Source organism: Plodia interpunctella, chromosome 17, assembly GCF_027563975.2.
Source record: "Plodia interpunctella isolate USDA-ARS_2022_Savannah chromosome 17, ilPloInte3.2, whole genome shotgun sequence".
In the NCBI taxonomy this organism is placed as follows: domain Eukaryota; kingdom Metazoa; phylum Arthropoda; class Insecta; order Lepidoptera; family Pyralidae; genus Plodia; species Plodia interpunctella.
Window position 1 is genome coordinate 4,772,635 of NC_071310.1, and position 15,568 is coordinate 4,788,202.

Genomic DNA, 15,568 nt, shown 5'->3' on the forward strand with positions numbered 1-15,568 from the left:
AGCACAACCAACGTGCAAATTTGCTCGCGACGCGACAACACTAAATACTGAGGTGAAGGCACAGCAATTTGCTGTGCCTTCACCTCAGTATTCAATGTTGACAGCGGTGGTTGACAGTTAAATGTGTGGTTGACACAATGAGTTGACAGCACAAAGCAATAGGTAGCAGGAACTAAGAGCAGGACGTTCATAACGATCGACACGCGGACGAGTTAAGCATTCTTTTCGGTTTCAGAACGAGTTGGTAGCTTTCTGTTGTGTTTTATCTGTGGTATTGGCTGCCATTTGCTGTGTTCTGTCATTATTTTAATGTTATTGGCTAAAAGGGTGTTTTATTTCAAGGATTCTTCTTCATTTATTGAACAAAACAATTTGATTTTGTTAATAATAGCGAATAAAATTACATTAAATAACGTACAAGATCAAAATGTGCCGGATACAGTCAACTATATCATGTGAGTTTTCTTCTTCAATGACCAAAATTAATTGTTTGTAACTGATTAAAATAGTAATTAAACAGAGGTTGATATAAATTTTTTTTCTTGTTTATAAATGTCGAAGGTGTTAAAACTTTTAAGAGAGATTAAATACTATGTGCAATAAATAACTACTATTTCATTATTGACAGATGTCACTGACTGTCAATTGTGGTCTGGAAATCTTATCTCAACAAGCAAAATATTTGTATTTTTATGGTGAAAACTGTTATTATATGCGCATTTTTTATTTATGTTTACATATGGCTAATTATCATGTTTTGCTTTACACTTAGTGAAGCTAATTAAAACCGCCAACATTTCCTTGTTACAGAATTATTTGTAATAACAAGTTGTAAAATGAACACAGTATGTCTTATTTGAGTACACCGGAAAATGTTGGGTAACTATATATTTAGTTAGTCTATATTAAGTATAAAAGCTTGCAGATTATTCCTTAAGCATCTAATGGCGAAAACAATAAATCCTAGTTGACTCGAACAAGTATTTGTTAGGTGCCTGTTGTCTATCTGATATTCTTGTGTTGTTCAATGTATATAAAGTACGAAAGATGTTTGACTATGTGTTTAAATGTTGTGCTGTAGTGAATGTACAAGTGATGTACTTATTAGAATTAGTTAATTTATTGTTGCATACAAATGTTATTTCTGTTTTATTTTAAACTTTAGAAAAATATTCAACAGTGTTATATATGGATTATTATTTTCAGTTTTAGTGGCATTCCACAAAATATATCTGATGCAAGTTGCGCCACGCAGTATAAAATGGCAGTGGAGAGCGTGCCAAACAACTGTGGCAGTGAAGTCAATATGTTCATTCATGACAGCTCTGGTGATGAGCAGACATATATAACACACCTCAATGACAACTTCTTCCATACCAAATTTAAAATTGATCCCAACGAATTATACACGTTCCATGACTCTGATGTCATAGCAAGTGAGATAACTGTTAGTCACACTGAAGATGCTTTTTTCTTTCCCGAAAATGCAGATGTTAAGGGTAAAGTACTAGACAGCCCAAGCAAGGAAATAGATCTCATAAGTACCCTCACAAATGGAGAGATTAAAGAAGAAATAAAGCAAGAAGTGATCCCTAATGGTCACTATTCATCAATCCCAAAAACTTTTGTGACTCAAACCTTTAAAGATACAAAAAACACTAATACCAAAGTTCAAAAAAGTAAGACTCATCCTGTAATTGAAGTTGTTAAAGAGCCACATGTCAATAAAGTGAGTGAGACTCGTAGGTCAAGTGTTCATAGCCCTAAAGTCCATATTGTTCCCAATTCTCCCCCATCATTAAAGAACAGTATTAATAGCGTTAGTACTAATAACAAGACTGCGCCGGCTACAAAACAGTCAGGATCAGAGACATTTTTAGATGTATTCAAAAGAGAACAAGGACTGGTTGAAAATAAGATGGTAGTTGTAAAAACAGAGCCAACAGAGCCTGTTATTAAAGTTCCACCAGAACCCGCAATGAAAATTCCAGCTCCTGTCAAGAAAACTCCCTCTGCAGGTAATATTTACATTTACATTGTCTTGGTTGTTGATTTTTGTATGAGATATCAAACAGAATAAAATGTCATACATATAGTTTTTTGTGTGTATTATAATGTATAATTACTTTAGGGCAATCTTAATTTTGATATTTATTTTGTAACAATTTCAAGTTGAGTGCAAAATATTTTAGGAAAATCAACTCCATCGAAGCCCCGCAAAGGTCGCGGGCCGGCTGTACATGAGGCTTTACAGCGGATATGGGCCCAGCGTCGAGCTATTCCGGTTCCAAATCGTGCATGGCATGCGCCTGGAGAAGAGCTGTTCCAATGCGGGCCACTTGATGGACATAAGTCTTCCTTTATTAAACTTGAGAGCAGTAGTAGTGACGAGGACTACATGCCTGACTTTGGTAATTATCTATGGCTTAATTGATTTTTGAATATATTAATAATACAATGGTAAACATGGTTACTGTATGACATTACAAAATAATATTTATCAGTGGCATTGTATAGTCAAAATTACGTTAGTAGATATGCAAAAAAATAATACTATTTTTAACATCTGTAGTGCTTTAATATCAAGCTAATTTTGTCTTATATAAAGTCATGGGGATTGTGAGAGTAAATCCAAGAAAGTGTAATTGCAATCCTATAGATATTATCAATTAGATTTAATTTAAAAACTTTCATATTGTAATAAAAAGGTATATTCTTCCTCTCAGAGTCGGGCACGGGTCCAGTATGCGTGGAAGAGACGGCTGCGGAGTCCCGCGGAGCGCGGTTGGCTATGAGAAGGAGCGCGTTGCGGAGACATGTGGCCAGAGCTCATTCTACCCTAAGGCTTGTCGGGGACCATAAGAAGCATTTAGCGCTCACTAGCCTTATCAAGGTGAAACCGTCTTTATAGTTTGCCTGTTCGCCCCTATACCCTGCTTCGCACGGGTAAAAAGATAACAAATTATACACCTAAATCTTTTCACATACACGTTATTTATTAGCATTTAAGAACAAACCTGTCTAGCCACAAAAATAGCGTGACTCGACACAACAACCCTTGTAATAAATGGATAGGATAACATGTCTGTAATGTACGTACGACAACCTGAAAATTTCCTACTAAGTATTATTTTTGCTTTGTGATTTCAGAAACAAGTGAGCAAACAGGGTCCGTCTTGCAGATTGCCGCAGCAAACAATAAATTACTTGCTAACAACGCACGATATGACATCATTGCTCACGTCACAGGAGCGAAGACAACTCAGGTTTGTATCTATTTATTTTCGCAACAAAATCTTTTTAGGAATTTAAATGCTACTTTCATATCTTATACTGATGGCCAGAGTTTAACCCCATACACATAGTTTGAAACCATTGTCATTAAAGACCTCAAGTATTGACGTACTATTTTCCTGTCGTAAACCCAGTGTTAAGCCTCATCGATAAAGGCTCCAACACAATATATAATCATTACATAACCGGCCGTTTGTGTATGCCGGCTTTACTAGGACATCGGCATTTAACCGCTAAACTGAATCGGAATAATTATTTGTTTTATGTAGCAAACTAGTCACTAATCCGTCGGGCATGTTGTTGGCAAGTAGGCAGTGTCCCTATAGGTAGCGTGTAGGAGCCTTAATAAGTACTTTTTTAAACCTAATTTGGTTATTCGTATTACTGCCACCAAAGGGACAGAGATTAAAACCGTTTACACCATAGCTCTTACATAAACTTAACAGCCCTATTCCTCATGACTAAAGGGAAATTAAACAACTTTCTTGGCAATATTAATGGATTGGTTTGTCATTGCCTTCTACATTTCATACATTAGATGATGCAATATCAACTAGAGTGTAGGTTTCATCACGTTCGCACTAAGTATATTTATTTACCACAGGGAAAATGGTTGGTCAGGCGGCGAGAACGGTTCACTAGATAACCTGTCAAGCAGTACATGCGCTGAAGAAAGATGCACGGAGTCACCCGTGCCGTGTGGGCGGTATTGTATGAAGCACGTGACGCTGGCGCCAGAACAGCGGCTTTACGCCGCTTGCGCCGCTGTATTCGCTGGCGGCGCGCGCTGCAAGCAGCCGCTGTTGCCGCTGCAGGATCAGACGCCGCTGTGCGCTGAACACGCGTGGAAGAGAGTGAGTTATGACTGCTTGAGTTTATTTCGTGTAGATTTTAGTCGATGGTCTTATTCATCATTACTTCAGTGTCCGAATAACGATATAAAATATTGATGTATTAATGCACAGTGTATATGCGCAAGACGCCGCTCTTACATAACAAATTGGGTAGTTGCCTAGGTATAAAATAAAATGTATGAATGCATTCACATAATGAAACGCGACGGAGTGCGACTGAGCAATCGGGACGGGCTTTTAAATCTAATAGCAAGACAGTGTTGAACCTTATAATGATCCTACGCCTAGGTGATTGTATATTCGATGTGCTCAATGTTTCGAAAATGTAATTTAAATTTTAGACATTTTAAAACAAGCTAGTACATTTTTTTTGCCATTACAATACCAAATAGATCAGTGTTGCCAGCCAAGTGGATACAGCGTCCTCATTTATTCCCTTCACTTTATCGAAACACTGTATATTATAACTTTTTATTTTAAAGCTTATCCCCTAAAATATTATATTTCATTTTCAAAAAATTAATTAATTAATTTTTTAATTAAATAAATATAAAATTAAATTTTTTTCTAAAAAATAACCTGATTCAATTGACATCAGGACAACTACGACAAGCTGAACCGCGAGTGCCGGCCCAAGAAGCCAGCTGTGCGCGCGCGGCTGTGGGCGCCCCCCACCCGGCCGCCGCGGCCCCGCGCCAAGCGCCGCCGCCGCGCGCCGCCCCGCGCCCGCCCGCACGCGCCGCCCAACGCTGACCACAAGCTGTCAGGTAAAGTTACCATCACTTGCAAACACTGAACAATTTATATTGAGGATGGAAACTTATTACATGAGAAAGAGAGCGTCTTGGGAAGCATCTGCTTTTTCATCAGAAAAGCAATGTGGAATGGTGGAGCCCAGTCTAGTTTCCTCTATTTTTATGGTCTTCGGCATCCTTTATGTTGTTACACCAGCACTTCTTGGGTATTCTTCTTCTGTCAGACCCGGGCAGATACGACATTGATTGTGTTGCGAAATTACATATAATTTGGCAGATATATAAATAATTTGTCGGTTTATGCAAGCCATGCTCGTGTCAGCACAGCATCATTAGAAATAATCTCCTGTAATAAGTTTATATTTTACCAAATCGATCCATCCATGATTATTAAACAAATCAGAAATCGCCTATTAATTTCATTTAAAAAAATCTTCCTACGATTCAAGCAACAATACAATAGTTACATCATTCCATGTGGTCATGAAAATCACTAATTTATTTTTACATCTATTCCAGAAATCAATGTGTGCTCGAATTCGTCGGCTTACGACAGTTCAGAGGAGACGGCGATGGGCGCTATGAGCGAGAACGAATACATCACAGTGCCGCATCATTCGCAAGAACTAGGTATTTAAAAAAAAGTTCAAGCAAAATATATAAATCTAGCTGTTGCTCTGGGAGTATAAATTTGAAAAGAAAGTAACTAATAATTTAATCTTGGGTCTGTCTATATGCATACCAAATTTTATCAAATAGGTTCAGCAGTTTAGCTGTGAAAGCGTAACAGACTTTCGCATTTATAATATTGAGTGTGAGTGATTTAAAATACTTGCAACCTTTGATTTACATGGCTAGTGTATTTTTGGCAGGCTACCCAACATATTGGCCACCATATACACGAGGACTTTACGAAATACTAGCTACCCTCTGGGGCCTCGCTCCGGTGGGAATTTTGGGATAAAAAGTACATATTTGTTATTCCAGGTTGTATTTTACCCGTGTACCAAATTTCATTCCAGTAGATTTTGCGTGAAAGAGTGACAAACACATACACACATACATCCTCACAAACTTTCGCATTTATAATATTAGTAGGATTGACTGCACGACATATTGATAAATAACATTAATGTGATAAATACACTGTTGTGTTTTCAGAAGTGGAAGTGGAGCAGGTTCCGCACGACGACATCTTGGATCCAGCTGTTCTCAGCCAGATACCTGATGAGGCCTTTACGGAGTTTTTCAATCAAGGTATAATATCTTACCTTCCACACACGTACAGTCAACAGCACATCGACCTACCCAAGTTCATAGATCACCTAGTAGATTTTTATGACGGCTCCACGTTGTTGCCGCTGTGGCTGCGGACTAATCCGTTGAACTTCGCGGATTCGAATTCAAGTCATTTATTCAAAAATTAGATAGAAATTAGAAATTAGGCATACATTGTTCGTTTTTCATTATTATGGTAAATAAAAGCACTCGTACAAACTAAAGCGTTCTTCACACACAAAACTTCTTCTTTAATAAAGCTTTTAATTGCCTTTAAAAATGGAATAACGCGTGCGCTATACGTTACCACATTATCAACGGGAATTATTTATTTTTAACCCCTGACTACTGGGGTATTATGTAATCTGTGCCCCGACGCAAAAAGAGCGTTTAAACTTATAAGTTTAACTGCTAAGTGTGTCTGTCTGTGCACGTGGCACCGTAGTTGATCAACGGGTGAACCGATTTGGTTGAGTTTTTATATATATTTTTATGCCGTGGTTCTTAGATAATGTTTGATCAAAATCAGAAGTTGTGGCGAAATGAATATTTAAAGTCGGGTTTTTTTTTTAATTCGTCTAACACAAATTATCTTGTAATACTTAAAAATACCGTCTATCACTCGAGCCAAGTAGTTTCGGCTGGCCCTTTGGCGGTGTACTCGTAACAGTCGCGATCGCATGTCCTGTGCAGCGGAGGGCGGCGCCCCGTTCGCGGAGAGCTCGGAGCTGGCGGCGGCGCTCGAGGCCGTGCTGGACGAGAGGGCGCTGGACGACTGCTTCTCCGACCATCTAGCCAACAACAAGGTGAACAGATATTTCCAACTTTATTCTCTATGCGGTAAAGATCATAATCGTTTGCCTTTGCAATTTTGAATAATTATGTAAATTACGTAAATTATAATGTCTGCTGCCTACACTCCATTGTAACACGTTGGGAGCTAAATCGGAGGTTTAAATTTTGAAAAATAAGAATACAAATACAGTACTTACGTCGCCTTTAGACAGTCGGATAAATGTATGTTAAACTGTGGTCTCGATGATTATATGTTTATTTGTGAACTTCCAGATGCAAGTACCAACGTCGGGCCCCATGGAGTTGTCGTCGCGAGCGCCGTCATAACGTAGTTATAATCACTATTCTAAGCTAAACTATGTACTTTATTTTTAGGAACAAATTCGACATTCATAGTCAAAGAGTTGAAATATTTTTCTTCGTGCTTTAAGTTTTTTATGTGTAGGAATGAGTAGTGCTTGTGAGGTGATGTGTTTGGTGAGATTGATGGATAGTCAACATTTTCTGTTCATTCTCTATAAATAAGCCATAACTGCAACTTGGTAGGTGCTTTTATATTTGTTTGTCGTGTTATGTCGTGAGACGCTGTGAAGGGCGATGGCGATGTTGTGATACATGGCAATAGATAGCATCAGCCAAAAGTAAATATCTCCATATTATTACAAATAAGCTATACCGTTTAGACAAAACACCACGCAATACGTCAAACAAATCAAAACCACCTTTAAACTTAGCATTTTTCGAAGGAAAAAAGTTTAAGTCCATTATTCAGAGGAACTTCAAAGTATGTCTGGACATTTATTTCGGTCATATTATAGGTACTTTTAAAAATCGTTGGCTATTAGTTGGTTCGGAGTGAAATGTGTTGGAAAGCGGATGCTGATGGTCTAGTTACATTTCTATTCCGGTGCGTTTTTGATAATGGTGGTTCTTAATTTTTTTTAAATTTCCAAATTGAAAATGCAAATTCAGGGTTGGCAATGCGCCTGTGACACCGCTATTGTTGCAGGCGTGCATAGGTTGCGGTAACCACTTTCCGTTAAGAAGGCCGCATGCCTGTTTGCCTGCTTAGTAAAATAAAACTTAGAATAAAAATAACATGAAAATCATTTAGTTCCAAATTGACTCCTTTTATATATAGCGAAAGTATAGACAGGAAAAGATGAATTTTATAATAGGAGTGAAATTTTCCAATGTTTGCAAAGGAATTTACTTTTAAGCTGTTGAAAAAATCGACTAATATTAACAAAGCCACTGCCGAGTACTACGCAAGGAACGTGGTAAACATAGGTATATTGTAAAATGTGTTAATCGCTTTAAAATGTGTTAAAAGTGAATATCGAAACGCACCAAGATCTGTCTTATTTGTAAATGTAAACGAATACAAGCAATACACGGATCAAATTGTAACCAGAGTTATTTTATTATTGCTTTAATTAGGGAAGCGTAGATTATATTTTAATAGCATGTATTGGGTAATAGCTGATAGCTGATTTTTTTTCTCTTTCGTACGTTAGTACTTGCCTATAGTATAAGTGAGATAAGTTGCGGATTTTTAGTTTTGTATTAACGATTGCGAATTTGTTGAATTTGTAATAGTTGTGACTGCCATTTTAATAATAGTTCCAACATTTTGCAATGACATCACGGGGAATAGTTTTATTACTAGTTTACCGAAATCCTAATAATGATGATACATTGGTATGTTGTATGTGCCTTAGGGTTGTCACAAATTCTTAAAAGCTGAAAGCCATATTTTATTATCCTATGGTGTCCTACTGCTAGATATAGGCCTTTACTTCGACATTAAAAACAGGTTGATGATAAAGTATCTGATAGTCTATATGTCACATATCGAACGACGTAAAAAATTGTGTTTCAAAAGTCCAATCACAAAAGATTACAATATGATGTTTTAGCAGAAAGTGATGAAAATAATCCTTATTCTTTTTAGGAGTTTTTAGAAAGTTATGATATCAATCAAAACAATCAAATTTTAAAATTTTAATGCTGATATGCAAGAATTATATTGATAAAAAAAATTCAAAACATCTTCGCAATTGTTAGTACAAGTTTATATACCATGTCTTATGAGTATGATATCATATGAGCATCATATTTTGCTGACTAAATAATTAAATATAATAGAAATAGTGTCAAATAAAGGAAATATTTTTGTAAAAGCTTTAGGTTCCTAAAACAAATCTTAATGTGATTTATTTATGGTTGAATTTTTTAATTCATTTCTAGTATTCATTGGTTTAAGATTTCGTATTATTTATTTTGGTAATTCACGCAAGTACATAGAAGCATTTTATTGGATATAGAACATTACGTTGTTGACCCTAACATCCAAAAATAACTATTTTATCTAGCTCGGTGAATTTAATACATGCAGTTTTAAGTCTTAATCTCTTGGTCTTTCCCCTATCAGATGGCGTAACGTATTGGTATGATCAAGAAGCGCGCGTAGATAAGTTTGCTATTTATTGACTTATAAGCTCCGATGGGGCGATCAGTATCCAGTATTCAGAAAACCATATATTCTATTTTATAACGCATATCATTATATACTTATCTGATTTCATTACCGAGCTAAAGAGTATATAATTTTCTGAAATATTATCGTGCTAATTGGTGTCTCCTATTTGGGCGTATAGTAACAACGAACACCAATACATGAATGTAGATTATACAGGATTGGACCAAAAGTGAAAATATAGCTGTTAGATGTAAAGGAAGTTGTATACTAAAATAGACTTTAGTCATGTATCTCCTGTTATAAAATATCACGATCTAAAAGACTATTATTGTATTAAAGTCTATTTTAGCCTGATTTTATAACTGTACAATCACCATGTATTGTATTTGAATTTCTGTAAAATTATCAGTTTTTTTTTCTGAATTTTTTAGTTACGCAACACGCATTCGTACCGTAATAGTTTTAATTTGGAGGCGATTAGACATGTTTTTATTTTAGTATCCTGAAACCGATCGAATGAGCGTCACCGTTTTATGTCACAATTTTTTTTATTGTGCTTTCTCCCAAGGCTCTGTGGTAATTTCTCTAAATCCTATTTAAGCGCCAAATTTTTTTTTATTTAGTTGACAGTGGCGCGGCCGTGTCTCAATGGTAGTAATAAATTTATCGGATACGCTTAATACACTTATTCGGTACCTGCACTTGGTTTTATAACAATATACAAACAGCAATAGTTTTAGGAACTTGTAATAAATGTATGTATGTAATATTACGCGCTAGTAATTTATTGTTTGTACTTTTGTAGATCAATTCGAATTGACTGCGCATAGGGAGATTAACGTAATGTAAGTATCGCACCTTAGATTTAAGGTTATATCGTAAGAAAGTTATCGTCACGCTGATCACGTGATAATTTCCCGTTGTACCCGTAGTTCTACCGATTTGTCCTACTGGTACCTCGTGATATCATCATGTACCTGTAGTCCTACCACGAAATGATACAATTCATGTACAGTCAACCGCATGTGGTACAATGATTTCTTGATATGATGTTCTGTATTGAAACTAACATTACTAGATATTAAAATGGTAGGACGGGGTGGTATCTCGTGGTCCTACCAGTAGGGCACATCGGTAGGACGGGTACAACAGGGATAATTTAACATCGTCAATGCGTCATTGTACATGTACTTTTATTGGTATAATTGTTACGGCTATACATTTTCGAGTATATTTTCGTAGAGAAAAGAAATGCTTAAGGGTTTGGTAGTATCCAATGAAATATATCAACATTTACTACTTGTAGTTCGAAAGTACTTTTGTATCTAGCAAAAATAAATCGACATAAATTGGTTACAATATATGTCATTTTTTAATTTATTATTATTAAATTATTGTAACTTCCGTGAAGTTATGCAATTAACATTCATTTATACTCAATTGTGCTGACGATATCTCTTATGCAATACAAATAATTATATGTAGTATTAAATTTACAGCCCGTTGCTATTACGAGCATGCACGTGTCGCACCATGAAAATATTCGCGCATGAGTTTTATGTATTTCCATGTGGGTTTGTAATTAATTTGTCACTATTAAAGCGAGACGCAGTCAACCAATCACAATGCGGCATTGTGACGCGAAGACAACCATACCGCAATGTTATTGGTTGGCTGCCTTTCACCGAGAAAATATTCTATACTGAACTTCGAAAAAGCTTTCTTAGTTTTCTCACGGAAATTCGATATAGTATAGCCGCTCTTATTTTTAGGAATGTTAGACAAGCACGAGTGGGATATAAAATCATAATGGGCTAGAAAATAATTTGTCACATTGGGACTCATTTACATTGTTATTTAAGTTTTATCAGTCGAGCAACATTTTAAATTAACAAACTTTAGGTTCCTTTCTAGGTGAATAATAATAAATAGCATAGTCTATGCATTTGTAGATGTAATTATTTTTTACATAACATGATGTAAATATTTTTTTTAAATTATAAAATGTATTGTTACAATTTACCCCCTCGTGCAGTCTTGTAGGGCCGAGTTTAAATTAGATGGCAATAAGTGTGTTGTAAATGAATTGTCATTGGTCAAAATTACTGATCTATTAAATTTTAGCGGTGACAAGTCTTGAATGTGTGAGATGGCAGTGGTGGTCGTGCCTGTCAGAATTTACTTCATATCTCGATAGGACCACATTTGTCATCTGAATTTATCGGAATAAGCACTTGATGGTTTGGACTGTTTAAATTGTGGGTCATAGAGTTGATACGTGAATTATTGGTGTCTTAGCAGTCTGAATGTGGTACCAAATGTGTATTGTTAATGTGAATTCGTTTTGTAAATACGCGATCTGTTTTTGGTGTTTAGATTAAGAGATATGTCCACAAGGACAGTTCGTGTATTGCGAAATGGCGGACATAATCGCTCGTGATATAAAGAAAGAAACTGCTACCTCTTTGAATGCCTGAAATTATTCACAGTTTATTGTCCAATGCGTGTAACATGATGATGTTAAAAAGTGAAATAAACATGAAGAAATTTTGACTCTTATATTATTATTTTTTATGTATTCTCCTGCGTGCCTAATGTTATCAAATAGTAATGTACACTCGGGCGCTTTCTAAGTGGCGAAATAGAACATAAGAGTATTCGTGTATCTGTATCTATGTTCAATAACAGCGATTTTTATCGCCTTTTGAGGCTGTTCGTTGGTCGGTAATTTAAATGTCAAACGTCATAATTCGAAAACGATAAAATGTGCTAACGTCAAGATATTTTGTTTTGAAATTAATCAATCTCGATAACGAAATCTGATTAATTTCAACAGGTATAGCGGCTCGTAGGCTCGTGTGCGTAGGGCCTAACCTGTGTTAAGCCTTTCTCAGTCTAAATTAGGTTAATGGGTTACTTGTGTGAGAGACACGCTGAATATGATACTATTGTTTCCTCTTTAGACGTTTTTGAAAATCTTATTTTATCTGGGTTTATTAGATACCTACTAAAATAAAATATCAGGCAGGTTTATAATTTTATTTATTGTCATGACATCGATTGAATCATGTAGGAACATTAAAAAAAAATATGTACAATAAATAAAAAATGTGTTATACAAGTGTTTTAGGAAGCAGATACATGTAAATTATCAGAATGTTTGTCTGTCTTAGCAAATAAAGTTCATTGTGTATGTACTATTTCCAAATAGCGGTATTCGTATGTCACGTCATATCCCTTCAGGCGTCTGGAAAACAATGTGACACATTTATGCCATCTACAGACTATCAGTAGTTCACCAAACTTGTCAATTTAGATCTACATTCATGGTGTTTCCTTGCGATAGATAATAGAGAGCTCACATACAAATTCGGCGTCTGTTGAGTTAGGCGACACTCACACTATAGAATAATGGGCTTCAGTCTCAAGATCCTTTTCAGATCAGCAGGCCTACCATGAACTTTTACAGAACGATTCCAATGCAACTCAGTTCAATTTAGGAACCTAAACTGAATCGTATTCATATAAAAAATTAAGTCGATGGTACGAATTTGCGATGCAGTTCAGTTTAGGTCGTAAAATGGATCGCGTTAAGAGATGATGGTAAGCCCCCTGGTCTCTCTCTCATTTGAGAGTTTTACCGGTTACTTTATGTTCCTATGTCTATTCGGGTGGATTCTTGTAACTCAATTTTAAAGAAGATATCTTCAACCGATTGAGTTTGTATGACAATACATTATTATGATCAGCATGACCTGATGGTGCACCCAGGAACGGCTCCAGACGAGGTTTATTGCACGGACATGATTTTATGTCACATAGCAGAATGCTATAAGATCTTTTTGACAACAATAAAAGCTTGTGTCAAAAATGACATTTAGGTAAAAAACTTAATCGTGTCAAGTTAGTAGGTTCTAAATCCATGGGCATCCCTAGTTATCAGACCATGTCGTGAAATTGTAGAAAAAATAGTGTTACGATTTAACTCGTAAATAATTTATTATTTATTGATATCGAGCAGTTGATAGTTTATTTTGAACAAGTAACAAAGCTCATGACTAATAATTTTTAATTTCTCATGTATATACATGTGTAATACATGCATACCTATCCTACTCTTCTATTTGCATATATCGACAGGTAGCAGTAGATGCAGCTAGTAAACAACAATTTAAAGTAGGTAGGTACCTAGCTCAGTATGTGTAGTCAAACACGCGTTCATACAAGCAAACATTTGGCGTTTGTCCCATAAACTACACGCGTAATGCAATTTTATGTCATTAGCTTGCCAGTGACACGATTTAAGAGGTTATTAATAAAACGAGTATTGTATGTGGTACTAGTTTTAATTTATGTATTGAGCATGGAATTAGTAGGTACTCCGTACAAAGTAGGTAGGTACTTACTAACTCCATGGTATTGAAAGTTAATCTTCTACACACAATGAGTCCTGACTGGTCACTACGTCATGTTCAAACTGAAACTTGCCCCCAAAGTAGGATTTATATTTATATCATGGAGCATAGAAGCGGAATGGAGTTTGGAAGCAGAATTTATGAAATATGTGTGCCTGCAACTTGTAGGGTTCTAAATTCTGTTCTTGTAATATTGAACCGCGTATTATGTATGGAGTTATATTCTGTTGCGGTTGCGCTTGAGTAGGTACCTATGGCCAAGAGCCACAGGTTTTAATTGCAACACAAGGACACAACGGACCCCGCTGCACGCTGCAATATTATTGTTCCGCCATGCACGCCTCATCGCCTACAATCGTATGTTCACCTACTGCTTAGTAGTAGATCATCTCGTGTGTGAATATGGGGAAGGCAAGTGGCAAAACCAAAGGAAAGCCGTTACCTATTGGTATGATGGGTTAGGGTGGAAGGTAACGGTGAAAATAGTGAAGACACATTGTGATTTATTAAAAACATATCAATATCAAATATAAAATTATTAAATCACAAAATACGTTAAAACTCTAAAATAATTATTTAGTTATACATTTAAAGTTACATATAAATGGAGTAATCTACGTGCGGCTGAAAAATCTTCTATTATTGATGCAAGTATATGATGCTGTCTTCACACGGTGCAAGTATTGGGCGCACGCAGGGGCAGTGTCGCTAGTGGCTGTTGTAGTGGAAACACAACCAGCTAACCACACTGCCAACGCGGTCTACCCTAACGTCTTTGTCTTCGTCTTCAGCTCTTCAAATCCGTACGTCTCCGTATGGCTGCTGTATTATGTCGGATTTTATTCTTGTTGCACGAACGTGTACGAAAATCAGCGTTGTCTCCAACAAATCAGAGTTAATATACACTATCGGAACTAAAAGGATAATGCCGGCTATACACTATCGGCAAACAGTTCGCACAACTTTGGCGGTTCGGCATACATTGCTGGTTTTTCATTGCGGTAAAAAAAAGCTCTCATAAAAACTACGCAATGTTTGTTTATTCTCGTCTGGCGATAGTTTATTGCCGGCATAATATTATATCTCTTTTTTAAATATTTTCACCGACATGAAATACCACGTTGAAATACAGAAATATAGTATGGCAATGAAGCAATTTATAACAATATTTAGATGAAAATATAATAATATGATGTAGGAAAATTATAAAATACAGATGAACCTGCTAATTTATTACACTATCTATACTATATTATATATATAGATACTAGTTGCGGCATGGGAAATTTGTGATAATAAGCACCTAATGGTTATTGACGGTTTCTCTGTCTGTATTTAGACTACATATAACTATATAGGTACTGGTACATATTAACGGGACTTAGCACGACCCTTTCTTATTTGTTGTAGCTGACGTTTCACCTTCAGTCGTTGTGAGCGCAACCGGACTGGAGTATCTGGAGTATTTTAAAACTAAATTCGATCAAAATCCGTAGTAGCAACAGAAGAAGATAGCAATGTGATAAAATTATATAGATCGTCTCAACAAAAACGTTGATCCATACGTTTACTAATACTCTAATCTGCGACGATTTATCAATCTATGTACTGAGCCAGATCATGGACAAGACGTAAGTACTAGGATCCTGAAGACCTGATGCTGTGGCTGGCCCCTGAAAAAAATAAAATTAATTA

At 36.1% G+C, this 15,568-nt stretch overlaps 1 protein-coding gene and 1 long non-coding RNA gene across 2 annotated transcripts in view; one reads left to right on the forward strand and one right to left on the reverse strand.

The window, feature by feature from the left end:
- Nucleotides 1-207: 207 nt before the first annotated feature.
- On the forward strand, nucleotides 208-12,017 carry LOC128677336 (uncharacterized). Its single transcript, XM_053758087.1, has 12 exons — nucleotides 208-455; nucleotides 811-879; nucleotides 1,207-2,018; nucleotides 2,193-2,411; nucleotides 2,727-2,893; nucleotides 3,151-3,266; nucleotides 3,899-4,148; nucleotides 4,747-4,915; nucleotides 5,423-5,533; nucleotides 6,065-6,160; nucleotides 6,875-6,987; nucleotides 7,250-12,017. Exons 2-12 carry the CDS (start codon nucleotides 848-850, stop codon nucleotides 7,301-7,303), a joined length of 2,139 nt encoding a protein of 712 aa, XP_053614062.1. The 5' UTR covers nucleotides 208-455; nucleotides 811-847; the 3' UTR covers nucleotides 7,304-12,017.
- A 471-nt stretch (nucleotides 12,018-12,488) lies between these two features.
- LOC135309881 (uncharacterized) overlaps nucleotides 12,489-15,568 on the reverse strand; it is a 42,447-nt gene continuing 39,367 nt past the window's right edge. Inside the window, exon 3 of the long non-coding RNA XR_010370127.1 lies at nucleotides 12,489-15,546. This is a non-coding gene — a long non-coding RNA (uncharacterized LOC135309881). The remainder of the gene's footprint in view (nucleotides 15,547-15,568) is intronic.